This window comes from Pan troglodytes, chromosome 5 (assembly GCF_028858775.2).
Source record: "Pan troglodytes isolate AG18354 chromosome 5, NHGRI_mPanTro3-v2.0_pri, whole genome shotgun sequence".
In the NCBI taxonomy this organism is placed as follows: Eukaryota; Metazoa; Chordata; class Mammalia; order Primates; family Hominidae; genus Pan; species Pan troglodytes.
Genome location: NC_072403.2, coordinates 105,280,315 through 105,299,452, shown reverse-complemented (window position 1 = coordinate 105,299,452; position 19,138 = coordinate 105,280,315). Strand labels below are relative to the sequence as shown.

Here is a 19,138-nt window from a genome sequence, read left to right as displayed (position 1 = left end):
TAAATATTAAATGAGTGAAGGACTGCTTAGCTTTCCTCTTGCTAGTTTCTGCTCTCAGGAAGTGACAGAGCCTAGAATTTTGCAGTATAGTTGAAAAAAAGTTGGGAATTAGGGCTTTAAAACGTGAATTAAATAAAAAATATGCCTCTTTCTGAGATGATGCTGCTTAATTTTTAAGGCTCAGCTTCTTCACACACACACACACACACACACACACACACACACACACACAAAACAGCAAGAAAAGCAGTATTTACCTCATAGGGTTTTAGAAGGGAAGAAATCAATCTGTCTATCTAATGTTGCAAATTCTAAGGAACTATAAAAATCCACAATGCCATGCATATAGTAAATGCCAAACAAATATTTGTTGAATAGAACTAAACCAGTAAAAAGATAGTATTACTTGTTGATTGAAAAGATAGATAATGTGTGTCTTACTATCAGGAACTCCTTAACCATTCTGAATTGTCATGTTAGGTCATTATTGAGTTATTCTTTTGTAAGACTGGTATGAATAGGACAGCCAGTTTGGGGAATTTGCCTAATTTATACCTACTGTGTTCAAAATTTTATCTTTTTCACATTAAGAGAAATTCTATTAAAATAAAAATTTATGAGGCTTTACACATTAACCTTTCAACAGTTGACATTTTAGTCAGTACTTTAGCAGAGATTAGGAGGAGTCCTAGTATGTGTTTAGTAACAATGACCAACAGTAGCTCTTCTCCACAAACTGATGCCCCTTAAAGCCTTTTACTTATAGATTTTTCTGAGAAGTGCTAACTCCTATAATAATTAATTAAATGTCCAAACAATTGGTTGCCAATTACCTGGTGATAAAAAAGAAGAAAACTTTATTCTCAGAAAGATGTATTGTCAGATCATTTTTACAATCGCTGCCTTAAAGAACAGAATGGTTCTTGGTTGATCAAATTGTGAAGTGGTGACTTTTGTAGTTCTTATTAGGTATTTTATTACTCTACTGAAGATATATTGATTTAACTCACATGTATACCTGACTGGGGCCGCTATGCAGGATGCTTTTATTTTCCTACTTTTTCAGCTCAACATCATATTTTTTTCCAGAACTTTCAAACCTTATTTCTTAGTCAAATTGTCTTTTTAGTAACTGTTTCTTGAATTTATTTAGAAATTCATTCTGTTATATATCTTACTATATTGTATATTTTACATTTTGAAAATCATTATCCTAATTGGTATGTTAAGTAGATAGCAATGCAAATAACATAATTTAATTTTGAAAGAACATCATTTCTCTTCCACCGATTTTTTCAAATACTTATTATAGAATGAAAATTTATGTTGGTTTTAACTACAGATCATGCTTCTCTCCAGCCAAAGACAATTTGACAGACGTCTATCACAAAAGAATAGCTCATAATTACTACAGGTTCAATTACCCTTAGTTCCTGTACTTATTTTTTTTAGCTAAAATTGCGTATGTATCATTCTTAATATTATTAGCCACTCTGTTTTTCCAAAGCCAAGAAATTGAAATGTTGTGAAATTATGTGTTTAGCATTTTTTATGTATATCTACATACTCTAGAAATAGAATTGCTATGTTACATGATACACTGCACTGCATGTATAATTATGGCCAAGTATTTCATTATTTAAGCAAATTTGTATGTATTTTTATGTGTTTTTCCTATAGTACAAAGATGAACACATGTGGGGAAGAGTGAGAAAGCTAAAAGTTGTATATTTTAAAATACTAAGCTCATAGTAACACACGCATTTGTTATTTCAAGGATTGCTAAAAATGAATTTCTTGCTGATAACGTACAATAGGAAAAGCGTTCCATGAAAGAGCACCATTCTACTATTAAAAGGTTTTCCCTTGACTGTATTCCAGAGATATCTTTATTTTTCCTTTTTCTATTTACCTAATGGATATCTAACAAATTTCAGTGGATTTAAAAACTTGATATATTTGCTGAAAGATCATTTTATGCTTGTTGACCCATCTTACCTCATTGTATTGTTGAAAAATACAGGTATATTTTTCCATCTCATTCTTTGTTTAAATTCAGTTAGAAACATGTAAATGTAGAAAAAACGAATGGTATAAATAAATGACTTTTTAAATCCAAAGTGAAATTCATTATCTTGGTTAAGTTCTTTTCTGTGAAACATTGTGTTTTGGGTCTTAATCAAGGTCAATATTCCTTGATTCCATGCTATTTCAACATACAATTTAATATCACATTATTTAAGTATGCAATCACTAGCCTGTTTTCATAATTTCATAAAAATTTCAGTAGGTCTGCTTTTTTTACTACATGTATTCATTTTCTATTGCTGCCATAACAGATTACCACAAACAGTGAACAATTTAAAACACTCATTTATTATCTCACAGTTCTGTGAGTCACAAGTCTGGGCACAGCAAGGTTCAACTACCAGCCTCACAGGCTGAAATCAAGTTATCGGCTGGTGTTGGCTCTTACTTGAAAACTCTGGGGAAGATCCACTTCCAAGCTCATTCCTGTTGTTGGAAGAATTCAAATTCTTTGCTCTGATAGGACTGAATTATTGATTTCTGTACCGGTCAATCAGGGCCAGTCTGATCCTAAAAGCTGCCCCTGTATCTTTGCATGTTTCTCTGAGGTCCCCTCCAACAATGGCAAGTTGGTTCCTCCCACAGTTGAAATTTCTCTGACTTCTACAGCATCTCTGTTTGCTCTTAAGGGCTGGTATGACTAGATAGTGCCCACTGGGAAGAATCCAGGACAATCTCTTTATTTTAAGGTCTGTAACCTTAATTATATTTACAGTACCCTTTTGGCCATGGAATTTACATATTTACATGTTTCAGAGATTAGGGTATAGACATCTTCGTGGGGTCACTCTGCCTACTTTGCTGTGCTTTAAAATTGTCTTTTTCCCTACTTAATGCTAAGAAATTTTCCTTTACAAATAGTTAAGCTTAACCTGTTGGCAGGGGGTAGAGGGAGGCAGTACATAGACCTTATGAATAAATTCCATTCTGTAATTTAAATACGTGTTTTGTAATTGAATTTTAGTTGGAAATTGATTAAGATCAAAGATCACATATGAGTGCTTGAAGCTCAAAATCTGTAAAAATGCTGATTGGTTCAGGTCTGTACATAAACCCACCATTCTTGTTACTGATTATATTTCAATTTAAAGCCTTATACTAACAAACCCATTCCACAAATTTACTTTTCTGCCTGTCATTAGACTTTTGCTTTACTCTTTCATCAAATTTATCAATTTTGTTTTTATGCTGTTGAGATTTACCACTTTGAACTCTGGAAACAAATTTTGAATTTCCTAAGATCTTCTGTCATTGTCATTTGTGAAGATTCCAAATATGATTAATAATTTGCTTCATGGCTTAGTCTGTTTTGTATTTTATTTATTTGTTATATCTTATATCCCTGATAAGACTTGAAGATCTTTAAGGGCAAAGGAAGTTCCATCTGTTTTTTCAGTTGAATTTAATTTTTATTTTTGAATACTTCTAGAAACTCTAGTGAAAATGAATCTGTTAATTATTTGTTAGAAAACCTACTAAAAATTTATGTTCAAAAAGCTCTGTTATAGACAGTATTTGTTTTCTCCTACATCTTTCAATTCGGAACTTTATTATTGTTGGTTACTATTTATTATCTTCACATAATTCCAATTACAACATGTCTAATTTCATTTTGATCATTATGAAAATTATAATTTAAATGTTATAACACCAAATTGGTTCTTGAAGCATTTAATTCATTTGTATATTCATTTGTATATTGTCACTTGTATATTTCATTTGTATAATTCATTTGTATACTGTTATTTTCTTTTCAGGAATGAACTTTAGATTGTAGTTAATTGAATATTTTGGTGTAAGAGTGAGCACATTTTTAATGAGATTGTTACAATAACTTTAATTTAGTAAATCAAATATATTGACCATAGAAATCATTGTGTTTTAAGATTAACATACCTTATGCCACTTTAATTTTACTTTAACATATAACTTTATCTGAAAATAATTACCTTGTTAGAATATAACTAGGCTAGAGATGTTTTTGTTTATAAGCTGTATATCCTGTGAGTTGTGTATCCTTTATACCTAAGATATTGAAGCTCAGGGAAAATATAATCACGTTTCCTGTACCAAATGTTGTATTTGAAGGACATAAGACAGAGAGAGATTTTTCCTATCATGCAGTTTATCCATTCTCAAGGGCCATGTGCTAGTGCTTCCGTTTCTGACCCTCTTAAAATGTGTGACTTGATATAGTATCAGCAAGGGATACAAGAAAAAAAGAAAGAAATATAGAAGAATTCAGGAGTATATTCACTTACAGATATGGATCCTGTGCAAAAGGGAAAATACGTTGCAGCATATTTCACTGTCAGCGCTGTGATATGAGTTTCAAAATATTATATATTTGAAGTATTTTTAGCAGCTTTTCTTTTTCAGTTCCCAATTGCTATAATTTTATTGGTAAAAATTATTTTCCAGGATGGAAATAATGAATGTAATTTTAGTGTATAACTTGCAAAAATCATCTCATTTTATATTTAGATCTTGTTTCAATGTATCAGAAACTAAATAGGGTAGATTTATAACCCAAATCTTTTCCATAACCTGAAGAATTCAGAGTCTCCTGCCTCTTTTATCATACCAAGCAAAGTGATAGTTAGGGATAGAAACCAAGCAACATGTCTTAGTGTTTGACTTATACTGAAAATCACAGTAGGCTATTGGTGTTATTTGAAAGAAACCTAGAGATTTACACATACGAGCTCTCTAACCTATTTCTAGCTAACTTATTTTCAAATGGCACACATAAATGGTAAACTCTGATCAGAGACCAGCAACTCCTGGGTAACTCAATGTGTTAACCATTGCAGTATTCTCACCTGTGCTGCAGTCTATTGTTTTTACTAGTTAAAATGTAAATTTTTTGGAATGATTTTGTTAGGGAAGTTATGCTACTAGAGATTATTTGTCAAGTAGAGTCTCATGTCACAATTAGTTGGAGTTGGATTCCTAAGGCCATGGCCTAAGGAAGCAGCCTCTTGAACGTTGCAGTCTACTGAGTTATGCTAAGCAGGTTCTGGGTACAGAGATGTGTCACTTTAGAGATAAGTTATTGTTTACTGTATATGTTCAGGTTTCAAAAGTTGTGACAAAAATAAGATTTCTTACTAGAAATTAGCTTCATTGAAAATATATCAGAAATGCATTTAGACTGTAAACACAGTTTCTTGAGTACCTCAGCTACATCTCCTTCAAGGGAAAGTTGTCCCACTTAAACTGCCCTCGTTACGCTTTTGTTAGTAATCCGGGAGGAAATGAGAGTCATGTATCTTCCATGTCCTTCCTTCAAAATCGCCAAGCCAGAAAGAAGTGAAAAATGTGGTTTTTAGACATTGATACAAGAAAATATTAAGTAGAAGAAACAAAATAAAGCCAAAGGGATAAACATCGGAAGGTTGCTTAAACGGCTTGGTCCCATATAATTGCTTTTCTGTCAGCAGGATTATTAACAGTTTCAGACATCTGAAAATTAAATTAACAGCCTGAAAATATTTTACAGAATGAGATAGAGCGTGATACATGAAACATAATGACCCCACTGAAATTCAGCCAAGCCAGTGCAGCTACTCATTTAGACAGAGTAGACAACTAGTTAATCATCACTGAGCAAATTAGACAGAGCAAATTAGTTTGCTACATTCCCCAGACTTAGCTACCAAAAAGAGTATATGTCACTAATTAGAATGAAAGAACTCTAAGCATATTATTATCCGTATAGAAAGAGAAAGCAAGATTGTAGCTTTGAATTGCTCCTTTCAAAGCTTGAAGCCTAGGTTACGTAGGTATAAATTACACATGCAAGAGTCCATGTGTATGTATGTGTGTTCATGCACATAATTTAAGTAGCAGGCAGCCTTTGCATTTTCTTGCATCTTGACCTAATAAAGTCTAAAAATGTTTTCCAAAGTTGTTTGGAATTCTTTGGGAGTATACACACACCAAGTGAAACATGGAAACATTTTTAAAAATATGATTCTTTTAATTGAAGATCAAAGTAGCCATTTCATACACTTTTTCTTGCATCATATTAAATTATTTTTTCTTTTAAAAAGTGTATTGCTGTTGCATGTGAAATAAATATTTGGACTCAGTTTATCACTGGAGATTAATCTGAAATCATATTTTCTAGCCTTAATTAGCATTCATTTGCTTAATTGTCATTCTCAGCCCCATCATTTCCATTTTTCACTAACTTGAACAATGCTATCTTCTGCTGTTTGCACTTTAATTTAAATTTCTATTAAGGTTTATGAACAGTAATAAGGTCCTGTTTGAATATTCATTAGCTTCTGAATTGTGAGCTATGAAAAGGTGCTTTCTTTTACCTTAATGAAACTGGCACAGCATGGGACTGATCAGTTGTGACATTTGATTTGAGGCATCCAGTGAATTTTCTCATTGTTTATTGACACATCTTGTCCAAACAGCTCCCTCGCAAGTGAGCGGAGTAATGAAGGAGAGAGTACTGCAGCGGAGTGTCGAGCTTTCCTGGCAGGAACCAGAGCATCCCAATGGAGTCATCACAGAATATGAAATCAAGTATTACGAGAAAGTAAGTGCTAAGAGCAACTGAAATGTACAATGTGCTGTGTGTCTCATGTCATCCTACTGTATTGTAGACTAAAGTTGGTCATTATGCCAACAATTTGGAGCTACTTCAAACTTCGTAGTTAATTTTAGCCATTTATAATAACCATCTCTGTGAATCTCTGGCTTATCATTATAAATGTGATTTCTGTGTATTAAGTGTCTGTGTTACACAAATGAAAGTATCCCATTTGTAGCATATATATTTATTTATTTATTCAATTTCTGATATTGTAGTAATTAGATATAGGATATTTTAGTACCACAGAAACCACACAGCCCAATGCATTTTGAAAAATATTTTCTTTAGTATGTCTGTTTTGGACCTTAATGATTTGTTTAATTTATGTGGTTTCAGTGATGATAATGACCTCAAATAATTTAGTAATTTGAAATAATAAGAATATTTTGTATAATAAATATGTAGTTCTTCAGACTTACAAATCAGATGATGTTATTTCACTCCTTTAAATTCCTCCTGAAATTTATTTTATATATGTTTTAATAATCATGTATGGGACTTATTTACACCTCTCCTTCCAGGAAAAATATTATGGCTAAAACCCAAGTGCTGCCTTTTTAATCCGCCTATGATGACTAAATTTTAGTAACTAGTGATACATCTGAGTATATGAGTATATTTATTTCTGTTTCATTTGGAAAGAGAGAGAAAATGTTTATGTGAACCATGTTCACAGATCGTAATTTAAAACCCCACCTCACAGAAAGACTCAGTGCAAGGTTTGAAACATGGAAACCATTGCTATTACCAACAGTAACAGTAATAAGTGTTACTATTTTTGGCTTACCTGAGTTACCTGAAGTGCTATAATACACATAACCGTTTTAACTGTTTAGACAATAGAATTAGAAAATAGGAGCTTAAAGCTTGAGAAAACTTTGGGGATGAATGGACATGATTAAATAAATTGAAATGTATATAGTACATTGGCAATAGATACCTTTGTTTTTTTTTAAAGAAAAATTAGTTTAAAATATGATTTTGTTTTAATGTTCAGATTAAATTTAAAATATTTTTGCTTGTTACTTACATTATGAATTCATGACTTCATGGCTAAGGTTGCATTTTATATGCTTCCTTTATCATCCCAACAAATGTGTTTTAGAGGGGATCATTGTTTTTAATGCTGGTTTTGGTATATCTGTTTTCCCATGAGAGCTAACAGTTATATTCCCTGCTTAAATTGCATCCAATTTCAAAAGCAATGAAACACATAGGTGGTAAGAGTAAAGTTTCTTACAATATAAATCTGAAATATTTTGCAAATGTTTTCTCTAGAATAAATCTGTTCAAATCATTTTTTGGCCTTACAGAAATCTACATTCACTAAATTTGCATATTAGGTAACTAAAAGACAATAATAGTATTGTATTGTATTATATTGTAATGTATATGCACGCATGCGTGATGTTTGTGTCACCTGAGTTATGCCTAGGTCTTTCGTTTGAGATAAATACGTGTAATACAAACTATCATTTTTATAAATGATTATAATGAGGACAATCACAGATCAGTTTGAGTAAATCAAGCTTAAGTATATATTTATTTACACTTTTGCAAATCTCACTGTGAAGGCAAATCAAACAACTTGATTGACATTTTAAGATTTCAATGAAGAATTTCATTGCCAGATAAAGTTGAACACATGTATTTATTATACACCAAATAAGAACTCTCTAATATTGTATATTATGAAGTATAATTTTTACAACTTTTATTCATAAATAGCTTGTGAGAATCATATCAAGGAAGATTTAAATTTTTATTTATTTAAATATTGTTTTGATGGAGTTTTTATATGCTTGAGTTTTTACATTTATTCCCTTCTTAATCTTATTATATATGCGCATAAAATATGTTTGATAATGATAGGATAAAAATTGTTAATAAACATATAATTGATTTTAGTAAATTTGCATTAGCTTTTATATCTGAAATATGAACAAAATGAAATAAACCAGGCTTACAATATTTTCAAACCATAAATCATATATATTTAAACTTTAATATTTATAATTTTACTTTAAAAATATTTCATTAAACACTGTTTTGCAGAAGTGGTTTATTCTGTGAGAAATTCAGGGTTGTTTTAAAAAAATTGGTATGTCAGTATAGTAGTAGTGTTATCTGAATTTCTTGATTTAATAACTTTCTGGATTTTTAGCATCTGGCTTTTTTTCTTGCTGAATAACTTTCAGAAAAAACTTAAGAGAACTACATTATGATTTGATGACCTCTACTAAACTGTAGATTGTACAGGTGTACCCACTCTTTGACCAATAGGATATTTTATTATATTATGGCTAAATAGTTCTTGTCACGTATTACCTCTGCGAAAGCTAAAAACACCATAAATGTTTTAACTAAATTATTTCGCCCTAAATATATATAACAAAGGCATGTGTTTCACATTTCCATTTTATATTACCTTAGAAGTGATTTAACGTTATAATATTCCATAAAGTACAATGTAGCCTCTATAAAAACAATGGAGCAAATTGAATTAAATTGAAACAGTTGGCTGTCAAATTGTCTGGTTGCAATCACAATTAAATATTTCCTCTAAATATTGTTTCTAGGATCAAAGGGAACGGACCTACTCAACAGTAAAAACCAAGTCTACTTCAGCCTCCATTAATAATCTGAAACCAGGAACAGTGTATGTTTTCCAGATTCGGGCTTTTACTGCTGCTGGTTATGGAAATTACAGTCCCAGACTTGATGTTGCTACACTAGAGGAAGCTACAGGTAAAATGTTTGAAGGTAATTATGCCTTTGGTTTGGTTTCCTACTCTCAATAACTCTAGCATATATTAATATTTTTTTCAATATTGAGGTGATCATTTGTATCATCATAATTTTTACATATACAAATAAATATATATGTACATATAAATGTACTTTGTAAAAGTTCATAATAATTTAACATTTGCTGTTTTGTTTAGCAATTTTAGAACCTTGTGATTTAAATTAGTTTCTTTAGTGCATACTGTATTTATTTTTTGAAAAAGGTGAAATTAGAAACAGAAGCAGGACTGATTCAATTTGTGTATTGACACAAGATGTTTTTGTCGACCTCAAAACAATCTTATTCTAAGTGTGTCCATCAAAGCAGCTACTTCACAGAAACCCACAAATGAAGCCAGAATGTGTAGTGAGGTGGACAAGAGAAAGATGGTATCTAAGAACCTGTATTAATTTAAGTGACTTGCCCTTTAGCAATGATTTCAAAAATTAGAGTTCAGGAAGGTCTTAGAACTTGTTTTTATTTTTATTTTTGACATTTTTCATTTTTGTTATGGAATATTTCATGCATACTAAGGAATCTATTTAAAATAGATATGAAATATAAGGGAGATAATTAAATGAATATCCCTATAACCACTCATCTTAAAAATAGAATATAACCAGTATCTTTGAAGCCCCTTTATCATTTTATGTTTTACAATGCAACAAGATTATAGTAAAAATGCATATATATATATAGTGTATAAGAAGTAAGCAGATATATCTTGGGATGGATGTCCCCATTTGCTGTCAGATTCCAAGTTCAGAACACCCTGAATACTACTGCTGTTGCTCCTCAACAGAGCTGATGTCTCAGTACGTGTTTCTATATTTTGGAGTTTTGATTCCTCCTGATGTTACTGCTTAGGCACATGGTTTACCCAGGTGTTATCTCTTCTCCTTGCCAATCCAGCCTTCCTCCAAAATTCTAATCAAAATTAAGTTGGAAAATGTTATATAACTTTTCTCAGTTAAAAATATTTAAACAAATTAAATTAATATTTTGATTAAAGAATTATTTTGGCTTTAAAGGAAGAATTGTATAGATCTTCAAAAGGTGGAGTAAATTGATAAATATCCTTTGCATTAACTAATGTTTGTTAAGTTTGCTAGCAGTATTATTCTTCCACATATTTTGTTACATTTTAAAATAAATCTGTAACTCTCATAGCCACAAATAATAAAAACATATGCTGAAATCATTTTGACATATAAATCATTCACATAGAGTTGTAAACATAAAGGCATCAGTTAAAAAATTTACTACATAATTTGATGTGGTAAACTTAATACCATTATTCATGATTATTCTTTTTAAATAGATTATATAAGATCAAGAATCAGCATATCAAAGTTTAGTGTCCCCCAAAACATTAAAGCATTTTAAGTTAAGATTTCAACATTTAAACATTTCAGTGGCTAGTGTTAAAATGTGCTCTAGTAATTTTCAACTCAGATCTATATCATAATATCACCCTGTAAATTCAGATATAATAAGATACTTCAAATTATGTTTTTTATCTTTTAATAAATAGTTTAAACTTAAAATGTCAGTTATCTCACATTTACCCAACCATTCCTTGTTATTTAAAAACACTTTTAGATTTCAAAAGTTTCAAGATGAATTTATGCCTTTTCCTGACTTTGTAAATTGAGAATATTAAACCAAACTATCATTTAATGAGTGCTGAGATTCATAGATATCATTTTTATTATTTAAAAAAGAAGTAACCAAGACTCAGAGATTAAAGTAGTGGAACCTGAAAGATCACATGAAATGTATGTTAAGAATGGATTTTTGCATTAGAATTTAGTGATTTTTACTATCAATATATTCTCTCCTACTGGAATGTCAAGTTGATGAAAGAAGAATCCATATGTCTTTTTCTTACTGTTGTCTTGCCAGTGCCTACTATGGTTTCAGGCACAGAAGGCACTCAGTAAATTAGCAATAAATGAATACTTCACACTGATCAACATAGAGTGAATTATTAATATCAATCAGTACCAGTAGAGAGCTGCCTGGTTTCAAATCTCTCTGCTCTGCCATGTCCGGTTATAGGAGTTTGGATGAGCTGGGTCTCTGTACCCTAATTTCTAGTATAGTAGTACTCAATTCACAAAACATTCTGAGGTTTAAGTTAAATATACAAAATGTCAAGGAGAGCCCCTATCATGGAAAGTCTTAAGTGTCAGCTGTTATTAAACACAGCCTTTCTCAAAATTTTCCATCCCAGGAGCCCTTTTACTATTAAAAAATGTTGAGGATATCAAAAAATGTTTTATATTGGTTATATCAATTAATATTCACCAAATTAGAAATTAAAATGGAAACTTTAAAAACACAAGAACACACAGACACATTTTATTAGCCATCAGAGTCATGGTATTATCATGTCATATACCTTCTGAAAATCTTAACTGCATTCGTAAGCAAGTGAGAGTAAAAAAGTCAAATAACATCTTCATATTACATGAAAATGATTTTGAACTTGCAGACTCTATGAAAAGTTCTTGAGGACTCTCAGAGTTTTCCAGACTACTCTTTGTGAACCAGTGAGTCAGCATAAGGTACTATGCTAAGAATTAAGGAGGCACAGAGACACACAGTTCATGATCTTTATTAAAAGTTCAGTAAAAGACAGGGACAGGTACACAGATTCTGGCCACACAATTAAGCAGTGGTGGAATGCGTGGTCCAGTGATATCACCATGTCAGGGAGCAGTGACTTGCTGTGCCAGAAAGCAGGTCAGAAGGTAAGATGCAGCCTAAAAGAAGTCACTTGAGCACTGTTTGTAAAGAGAAATTTGACAGTCTCTTCCATTGCACATACATCCTAAAATCCCCTTCTGTGCAGTATCCTATCTACTTTTTCGAGTTTTTAAACCATGATATTCTGTTTATAGCCTTAGCAAATTATTTTTAATATGTATTGCCCATGAAATAGATGAAAATATTAACCATAATGTCAACTATGGAAAGATTAAAGTATGACCCTGACAATATACAAAAATGTATAAATAAATATGCACAAATTCTGATTCATCATTCACCTGAGTTCATTTTTCTCGTTAGAGTTCTCTTTCTGAAGCTAAGGGAAAAACTGAGCCTAAGACAAGCAGAGAATTAGGCCCATGGGACACATTGATTGAATGGAAAGAATTTCATAACATATGTACATAATTTTTTCTTCCTCATGACTGGAACTACTCCATTCTTTTTCTTTCTTAAAATGTACATTAAAAAAACAGACTAAAAACAAAAAATAAGCAAATTTTTAAAAGACTTGAAGTCATCTTTTCTCTGTTGTGTGATAATAGGCTGTAATTCAGAAATTAGTATTTGAAAGTTGTTTTCTTCTTCTGTTTTTTTAACCTTTTTAAGTTCCCTCAGGGAGCAATTCAGCAGGTGATAAATTAGAGAATGTGTGTAATCTTCTTTGTTCAGAAAGTATCTATTAGACCAGAGCGATTTTTCCTGTTTTTCAACACAGGAGCTATCTCTTGTTAGCATAGGTATACAAAATTAAGAGATAAGTTATCAAAAGGAGACAGACAAACTAGAGAAAGGCCAATCTGAAAAAAACTTTATACTTCCTATTGTGGCAAGATATGTTTTGCCTTCATATGAATTACTTCTCTAGAGATCTAGTCCCTTGCCATCAACAAGAAGGAATGGTATTTTCCATCCTGCCTTAAATTAAAGATTGCAGCTCTTGATTGTTTCAGAGATAGCAAATTATATTAGTTTGACCTTATGTATTTTATGATATTTGCAACTGGATCATTTATTGGAATATTCATTTTCATTGTTTCATATGTCTTTGATGATTTTATAAAGTCTGTATTGCTAATGAAAATATGAAACTCTGGGAAAATATGACAATTGTGAATCATCATATAAATAAAACTTCACTAGTTTGGAAAAATGGAAGTGATAATTGCAAAAATTCTATATCAGAAGGTGTTTTAAAAGACATGCAAACATGTACTTCTTCCCAAAGAGACTGTCAGAAAGGTTCAGCCAGGTTTGCCTTAATGAGCATAGAAGAATTATTTAGTATTGTATAGGAAGGGTTTGCAGTTAGGTAATGATAGTGTTTTTTTAAAGCACTTGTAGAAAGTTTGCTTTTTCTAAAATAGGCTAGCTACTTTGTAATCTTAAAAATGAAATGTGTTTACTCATACTTCATGAAAATTAACACAGATAATGTGGCTCATCTTTTTCCTGAATTATAGTGGACTATCAATTCATGATGTTTATGATTACATGATGCTTTCCATTTTAATTGATGATATGAGAGATAAAGCATTTAATGTGTGTTAAGGTACTTCAAAAATACATGAGGTATGTATTTTGGTTCTGATTTCACATACCAAAAAACAAGACACAAAGGGATCAAAATCAAATACCTTGCTGAGGAACAATAGGGATTTAATAGCACTTGCAGATCAGATGTGTCTATCTCTTGATTTATAACTAAGCTTTCAACAACTAAGCAGGAATATAATCATTCAATAAGGCATTTATACATTCTTTTGTAGCTGATAAATGGAAAATATGTGAAAGTATTGTCCTTACCAGTTCTTTAAAAGGCAGAAATAAACATTTATTTAAATTTACTTTGTTACAATATAATGCGGTTATTTAAAATTAGAAAGAATTAAATAGAAAAGATAACTCTAATTTTATTTAACCTTTCAAGTTCTTGCATGGTGTCAAGTATTTCTGAGCCTATTTCCTCTGTTTACAGCTACAGCTGTCTCCAGTGAACAGAATCCTGTTATTATCATTGCTGTGGTTGCTGTGGCTGGGACCATCATTTTGGTGTTCATGGTCTTTGGCTTCATCATTGGGAGAAGGTAGAACACGAAGTTGTTCTAATCTGTAACATAAAATGTATTGTTTTTTAAGAATTATGTCAGCCTGTTACTTACTGTAATAGAATTTTAAATAGTAAATGCAAACATTCTTTGATATAAAACATTAAAGGTCAATAATGTGTCATTCCTTCAAGATCAAAATGGAATATGAGTTTCATCACTGCCTTTCATTTAAAGAGAATGAGTATTGCAGTTTTTATTGGGTGAATATTTTTGCTTATTTTCAGAGTTAAGTTTTCATAATAAATATAGAATATACCTGGGGAAATATTTACTCTTTTAGCTATTAAATGTTTTTGGACACCATTTAAAAAGTTTTTCTTTTCCAGAAAGAAATATAAGTAAACATTCACTTGTGAATATTTGTGACTCATGAATATTTTTGTAAATTGAACCTTGTGGATTCAAATCATACTGAATTTTGTGTATTCAATCTAAATGTATTTTTTAACATGTTCCTTTTACATTTTCTCACACAAAAAGTTTGTTTTCTGTGCAATTTTAATCATGTGAATTGCTATATTATTACTAAATGGATTCATAACTATGAACAGTAAATTTAGCTCTAGTAAGTTGTTGAGTAACTAAGGTACATTGTACTGAATATTAAATATATAAAGTAAAATGACTGAGATTGTCACAAATTTGCTTTCTTCCAGGCACTGTGGTTACAGCAAAGCTGACCAAGAAGGCGATGAAGAGCTTTACTTTCATTGTAAGTGTTTGGCTTTTCTTTATTATGATGTACCCCTATTAACAGAAAAATCCGGTTATTAGCATTGGCATTAACAAAGTCCTCATGCATCATGCTTGAAATTATACCATGAGCTCAAAATGTTGCTTTAAAGCATTTGAATCAGATGTTTAGAATTAAAATCATGTGATGTGAATTTGAAAAAATAAAATATGTTCAGAAATGTCATATAATTGCAGGATATTCAGCTGCTTTTACATCACAATGTTTCGTTTTGCAAACTTTGCCCAAGTGTTTCTTACCATCCTAATAATAATACATTAAAGGTTGCATGTGCCCCTTCTCTAGCTAAGGAATGTCATGTCAGGTTACAAAGATAGGCCCTTTTTTAATCCAATGAGTGATGCTACCACAAAAGGCTAAATTAAGGAGCCTCTTTCTCTTCAGCTACTATAAATTACCTATCATTGATAGATATTTCATAGGACATAAATAGTATAATAATAAGATTCATACTTCTGATGTTTTCCTATGGATTTGAGTTAGCTTATTCTTAAAAGTTCATTTTAGAAATCATATTTAGAAGAAAGCTTAGGGACCCAAATAAAATAGATGCCTATCTGCATTAATCTTATTCTTGTTGCAATGAAACAAGATGGCATGTGAAAATGAGAGCACTGAGAGTAACTGTTATTACTTTATGTATGCAAAATCAAAACCTAACAACCAAATTACTTCAGTTATGATAGTTGATGATGTTCTTACCCTAACCTGTTTTCCCCATTTTTAATCCTTAAGAATATTAAAAACCAATTTTATGATTATTTTGTAGTACCCATAATCTTTGGCAAATGTTCTCATGTGTAGATAAATTTCCCATGACATAACATGTAAGAATTGTATCTTTTGTTGTGTTAATTATTAGATTCTTATGTCAATATCTGTGAAGATACTGTCCTATACCTATCCTAAAGTCATAAGACTTTATCTTATGACAATATCAAAGCCTCCATCAAGAATTTCTAATACATTTTAGATTTTCTTTGTGATACTTTTTTTAAAATAAAACTCAAATGACAATGTGTGGTTTAAATACACAAATTGTAAATGCTCTTATCATTCCTAAATTTTCTCAATGTGTTTGTATTTTTGAACCAACAGTTACCTTTAATTTTCAAAATAGAAGTGGTTTTACATAACACAAATCCAAATTGAATAAGAAATTCTCTTGAATCTCAACCTCTGATGGTAGGAAGGGCATGTGGGGTAGTACAGTTTACTACAAATTGAAGTTAAATGTATGCCCAGAAGTGGCTTTATTATAAAGTTTAATATTCAAGGCCTCTTACTTTCACAGGCCTTTTTTAGGCCCTGGGAGTGCTGTAGCAAATTTATGTATATAATCGTGTATTCTTTCCCCTAAAAAAAGTATCCCAAACTGTATATGGGGTAAGCCTCAAAAAACTTAAATATACCCCTGAATATGACTGAATATGTGTGTTTCTATACCCCACTTGGGATTATTTGATATGCCCCCAATGTCAGAACTTCCTTTTGCTAATCTGGCATTAATTTTCCTGTGACAAGCCTCAGTGAAGAGAGAACCATAGGTAGTTTATAGCTAGAGGAAATAGAGAAAAAAGTGGAGGTTACCTTTTTTTGTTTCTATTTAATGACATGTGAGAATATTTTTAACACTTCCCCAGACAGGAAGGAGCAGATCAAAACTTGAATGCCTAAATTTTATTTCTAGTGTAGAATGTATATAGAAGAGTAATATAAGACTGTAGTTCCTGAAATCCCTGGTCCTGCCCATATGTGAATAATTTAATGGCACAATTATTTAATATTACCATAATCAGTATGTCACTTTTCTTTTATTTATTGAGCATATTTGAAATATCCCCAAATGATCACATACACCAGTTTATTTACTTTTAACTTGCAGGTTAATGCAGAAGGTCAGTTGAAACATGGCTTATCCAAAATTTGTTGTATAGCCTTATGCTTAATTGTCATCAGTCAGTTTTAATATTTTTATGCCATTCACTTTTTTCACATTTCACATCCAGTTTGTAATTAGAAAATATATAGTTGCATGCCTTACTTGCTAATATAGACAAGATAAACTTGCTGTATATAAAGTTTTCATCATTAGAGAAAACTAGCAATGGTGGTTTTAAGATGTTGAACTTTCATGAGAAATCAAAATAATATTTTAAAATACAAAAGTTCATACTCAAGTTGGGATAAACCAGAATATTCAGAAATAATGTCAATATTTTCCTTATTTTAAAACATTCATTTTTAAATGAATAATGAAAAAAGTGCACTTAACATATCCCATCCTGGTAAATTCTTAATATTTTGAGTTACCCTTTTTCCACGGATATGTTTTCTTGTCATTTGATTAAAACCAGGTATTTTATTTGATTTTATGATTACTTAATATAGACAGTATAATACCGTGGTAACCAGCTGTTTACAAGTTGCTGTCTTTTTATTCCTCTATTTAGTACATGGACAATTTTCCCAGGTGCTAGAACACCAGATTGAATTTTTACAGAAACTTGAAAGCAACCATTTAACTAGCTTTTAGAGCACTGAATTTAATAGAATGTCCAGTCATTTGTATCAGGCACCCTCAACTTTCCATGGCCCCGAGTGCTACATTTAAAGATATAAACAATGGAGGAATTTAGTGAAGCAATTCCAATTTACATTTTGTTTCCTCCTACCATTTCTTCTAACAATGTCTTCAAATCCAAGCTGGGAAGTATTTCATGTTTTTATGCCAAAAAAGCTCTGGTCTGTCAAAATGTTTTATGACAGCTTGAATAAAGAACCATCAGAGACCGTTTGAGATGCAGAAGGTTACCTCCAATCTAGCTCCCTTATCAAAACAAAATTTTAAAAAAATGAAAGGAAGAGAGAATAAAAAGGGAGAAGATGGCTCATTCTCCATCTGCCTGCCAATCTAGGAGGTTAACCTATTGTTTTCTTCCCTTCTCTCTTTTTCTCTTCCCCTTTTCCCTATACTCCTTCTTCTCTCTTTTCTCCTTCTATCCCCTCTCTCTTTTCTTCTCGTGTTTTTTTTTTCATCTTCAGCTTTAGTAACAAATGAGCATCTGTCAGTTTTATAAACTGCAACAATAATTGTTTAAGACAATCAATTTTGGATAAACAATCAACTACAGCAGAATAAATCAAGATTTTTAAATCCCATTTTCCTTTATACATTTTGCTTCTTTTTGTTATGTGTTTACTTTTAAAATATAATTTTAATGTGATGACATAAGCACAGTTAGGCTGCAGTGTAATATATAAAGAAATATATTGTTCTCCAAATAGTAAGATTTGATGAAAAGATTGTTCAGTGGCTTTGTTAAAACAATAAAGTTTTTTGAGGATATAGTGTAATTTTTATTGCATTAATATAACCAAATATATGCCTATCTATCTTATCTTTGTCTTTTACCAAATAGATTTGGAATACATTATTGTAATTGAATTTTATTTAAAGTTGACATAGTATTATCTGTTACCTGCATGCTTCTGGGTGCATTTTAAGAAGATTTTAACTTTTAAGATTATTCTATGTTGTTTGCATTTTGACTACCTTTTGTGAGGCATATTGGCTACCTCCTCAGCAGTTAAGATCTTCCAGAGCCTTATAATTGAAAGTTCATATAAACCATTCCTCTTTCAAATCGCTGTCATACTTGGTTAACAGATCCCAGGAATATTGTAAATTTTCTAACTTTACTCTGCACTTTGTATATCTGGCCTCTATTGCCCTTGAAGGTGAAGATGAAACTGTCTTTAGAAGATATCTCTTTGATTCTGTGATAGAAGTCCCTCACATCTTGTATTAATTTTATGTATATATCAACGGTGGTTGGTCTTTAAAAAAATAAATCAAAAGAATAAGTAAGATGTCTAAATGTTTTTAATATTGCTGTCAGTGTAGTAGGCTACCTGTAAATGAAATGTCTTCTTTTCCCAGTGTATTAATTTGATTGATTGACTGACTGGTAGATTTACAAATGTGTTTCCAAGTCCATTACAAACCT

At 31.1% G+C, this 19,138-nt stretch overlaps 1 protein-coding gene across 6 annotated transcripts in view; it reads left to right on the top strand.

Moving 5' to 3' along the window:
- EPHA7 (EPH receptor A7) overlaps positions 1 to 19,138 on the top strand; it is a 178,349-nt gene that overhangs the window by 139,706 nt on the left and 19,505 nt on the right. For 2 of the 6 annotated variants that reach the window (XM_054686144.2, XM_016956011.4), the window contains exons 6-9: positions 6,519 to 6,643; positions 9,280 to 9,448; positions 14,242 to 14,350; positions 15,031 to 15,086. In XM_054686144.2, coding sequence (XP_054542119.1) covers positions 6,519 to 6,643; positions 9,280 to 9,448; positions 14,242 to 14,350; positions 15,031 to 15,086 — 459 coding nt within the window. Of the gene's footprint in view, positions 1 to 6,518; positions 6,644 to 9,279; positions 9,464 to 14,241; positions 14,351 to 15,030; positions 15,087 to 18,173; positions 19,000 to 19,138 lie in introns of those variants that run through there. The other 4 variants (XM_016956010.4, XM_003311386.5, XM_054686145.2 and 1 more) reach the window with 3 other exon arrangements.